This window comes from Musca vetustissima, unplaced genomic scaffold (assembly GCF_032173495.1).
Source record: "Musca vetustissima isolate MV318-11 ecotype Yass unplaced genomic scaffold, APGP_CSIRO_Mvet_v1 utg61247, whole genome shotgun sequence".
In the NCBI taxonomy this organism is placed as follows: domain Eukaryota; kingdom Metazoa; phylum Arthropoda; class Insecta; order Diptera; family Muscidae; genus Musca; species Musca vetustissima.
This window is the reverse complement of record NW_026887979.1, coordinates 2,405-5,441: the sequence shown is the minus strand read 5'-3', so window position 1 is coordinate 5,441 and position 3,037 is coordinate 2,405. Positions and strand designations below refer to the sequence as shown.

The 3,037-nt window shown below is 34.9% G+C and overlaps 1 protein-coding gene across 1 annotated transcript; it reads right to left on the bottom strand.

The window, feature by feature from the left end:
• Positions 1–2,074: 2,074 nt before the first annotated feature.
• Positions 2,075–2,780, bottom strand: LOC133335817 (eukaryotic translation initiation factor 5-like; the record flags this gene model as incomplete). The annotated part of the gene is made up of 1 exon (XM_061544116.1): positions 2,075–2,780. A coding segment is annotated over one exon (705 nt), but the record flags the coding sequence as incomplete, so codon positions are not given.
• Positions 2,781–3,037: the final 257 nt, after the last annotated feature.

Here is a 3,037-nt window from a genome sequence, read left to right as displayed (position 1 = left end):
ACTATTATTTAAGTTTGTTTTTCAATAGAAGGAAATGCTTGTTTGGCATAGATTAAAAAAAAATACGCTGGAGTAGAAAATAATATTTCTAAAGAAATTATGGGATAGCCTCTGAAAATAATATTTTGAATAAATCGATCCCTTCTATAGCCTCTGAAATTAAGAGATCCCGAAAAATATATTTTTTTTAATCTATGCACAGATAAACTCATAGGGGAGTTGCCAATCTCCTACTAGGCGCATCTTCCCGGGTGGTGGATGGGAAGGGAGTCTCCATGATGTGCAGAGTGAAACTGACCTTCGTGGAAACCCACGGATCCCCGCGGACCAAAATGGTTCGGGATAGTGCTCTTAAATAAATCAACTACGATGGTTAAAAGAAGTAAAAAGAATAAAGTTACGGTGCAGGGAGTTAATAACCCAATACCGGCGGCAATCGTTGGTGAGCTCACAAGCCACGTGTCGTCGATATCAAGCGATTGTGAAACGGCTGTTCTAGGTGTGGATGCCTTGGCACCTGCAGCTGTATCTGTTACAAGTGCATCAATTCAAAACCAAAATGTTGACGAACCGACAAATTCCGTTGGCAAATGAGCATGTCAAGACTGATGAAAATCAGTCTCTGGCTGACAGGACTGTAGTTCTGGGAGGGGACGACCTACACGGGACTCTACGCGCTATCCGCGATAGTCTAGAGGAGTAAAGTAAGGAACTCTTCGACCAGTTAGACAGACTGATACCGGAAGACCAATGTGGGGATACGCTTCCGGAGGAACTGCTACTGAATCTGATCCCATCGCCTTGGTTCAAGAGCCATATATATATAAAAATATGGTTTCTGGATTAAGGAATGCCAACTTTGACATATTCGCCGCGTCCATGGGGGACAAGGTGAGAACATGTATAGTAGGTAAGAAGAGTTTCAATCTAATCCTTCTATCTAATTACAGCAATGCTGACATGGAACATTCGACCGGGATGGCCACTCTGCTCTCTCTCTCTCCATGCTCACCATTTTCAATGGTGGGGTAGCAAGGACACTAATAAACGAGGTGAGTCCATTTTCGATTTCATTCTATCCGATAATTTACGTAAATGCAATTTGATTAGGTCTCTTAAATACTATCCTAGGCGTATGATTTGATTTTTTAAAAACATCTACATCTTTGTAGGGTCTTTGAAAAACAAAATTTGAGGTTAGGTTCATTTCCTTTCAATAAAAAAATACATTTTTTTTTAATTTTTATTAATAATTGTTTATATATTTATTGTTTTTAGAGAGGAAAAAGTTAATTGCATAAAAATATTGAATATATTTTTTTTTTCTTAAAAAATAACCAAAAACAGTGGGACAAAATAATAAAAAAATGAAAAAAAAAAATTAGAATGAAATTCTTATTTTTTTCAAAATTTAATGATGTAAATAATATATATGAAATAATATAAAAAACACTAAATTACGAAATAAAAAAAAAGATTTTTTTTTTGAAAATGGTATTTCAGAAAAAAATTTCCAAAAATTTACGAGAGGGGAAGAAAACATTCTCCCCACCACAAGGAACTTTGTGAGGAAAAGAAAATGGGGGAAAAGCAGGCAAAAGATTTCAAAAAATACCATCAGTTTTTTTTTTTAATTTTAAAATTTTTTTATTTTTTTCACATTTTTAAAAAAATTTCATTGGAAAAAACTAAAATAAAATATACATTATTTTTTTGGAAAAGCAAAGAGAAAAAATACAAAGAGAAAAATGGAAACCCAGTATTTATGGAAAGCAATAGAAGTTATTTTTTTTATAAATTTTTGTTATTTTGCAAAAAATAAAATTGAAAAAACAAACAGAACAGAACCATATAATAAATCAAAAAACAAAAACATTTTTTTTGTAGGGATTGAATTCAAAATACAAAAAATTCTAGAGGTCTTCTTTTTCAATATAAAAAATGGTGTTTTAAAGGTTATTAAGAAGAAGAGGAAGAAGAAGAGGGGGGTTGCTATTTTTATTTTGTAAGTATATGCGTGATTTCTTTTTTCAAATTTGCTTTTGTTGTAGCTTTTGTTTCATTCCTTCCTTCCTTTAGATATCATCAATATCAATTTCTTCACCATCATCATCGTCCTCTTCGATAACCTTCTTGGTAACCTGTGTTACCTGGGCCTTAAGCGGCTCAACACGAGCCCTATCATTATACTCAATCTCAACCTCTGAATCTTCTTCGTCTTCTTCTTCGGACGAGTCCTCCTCCTCGGCCTCCTTCAACCACTGAATGAACGGTTTGGCCTTCTCATGAATTTCGGTGGCCACCTCACGGGATACATATTTCTTGCTAACCTTCAGCGACCAATCCAAAATCACCTTTTCATCCAAAATATCCGTGTCATAGAAGAGCTTGAAAATACCGGCAACCTTAGGCATCAATTTCTCCTTGTGCAGGGCAATAATTTGTTCGATGCCACCGATCAGATAACGTTGAGCCTTGGGATTGTTGTGAGTGAAGCGCAACAATAGGACACGATGTTTGCGTACATCTTGAGTCAAATTATCGGAGAAGAGCAATTCAGCCAAGACCAAGGGGGCCTTATGGACAATATCCAAACGTTCGGCTTCGATCAGCAGCTCTTTGTGTTCGGCCACGGCATCCAATTTGCCATCGTCCAACTTCTTTTTGACGATTTCATAGAAAATATCGATACGTTCCTTTTCGGTTTTATCGTAATCATCGGAAATGGTCATGCTCTTGGCGCCATCGGTTAAATCTTGGAGACGAGCGCGAATGGCTTCCTGGAAAGGAAGGAAAAAATGAATATAAAATTAGAAATTGTTCCTCTAAATATATCGATAATTATTCTGAAATATTGATAAAAAAATTTTCCATAGTAGAGAAAAATTATCGATAACACTTTTTGTGTAGAGAAAAATTATCGATAACACTTTTTTCTGTAGACAAAAATTATCGATAACATTTTTTCTGTAGAGAAAAAATATCGATAACACTTTTTCTGTTATAGAAAATTTGTCGATAGTAAATTTTCTTTGAA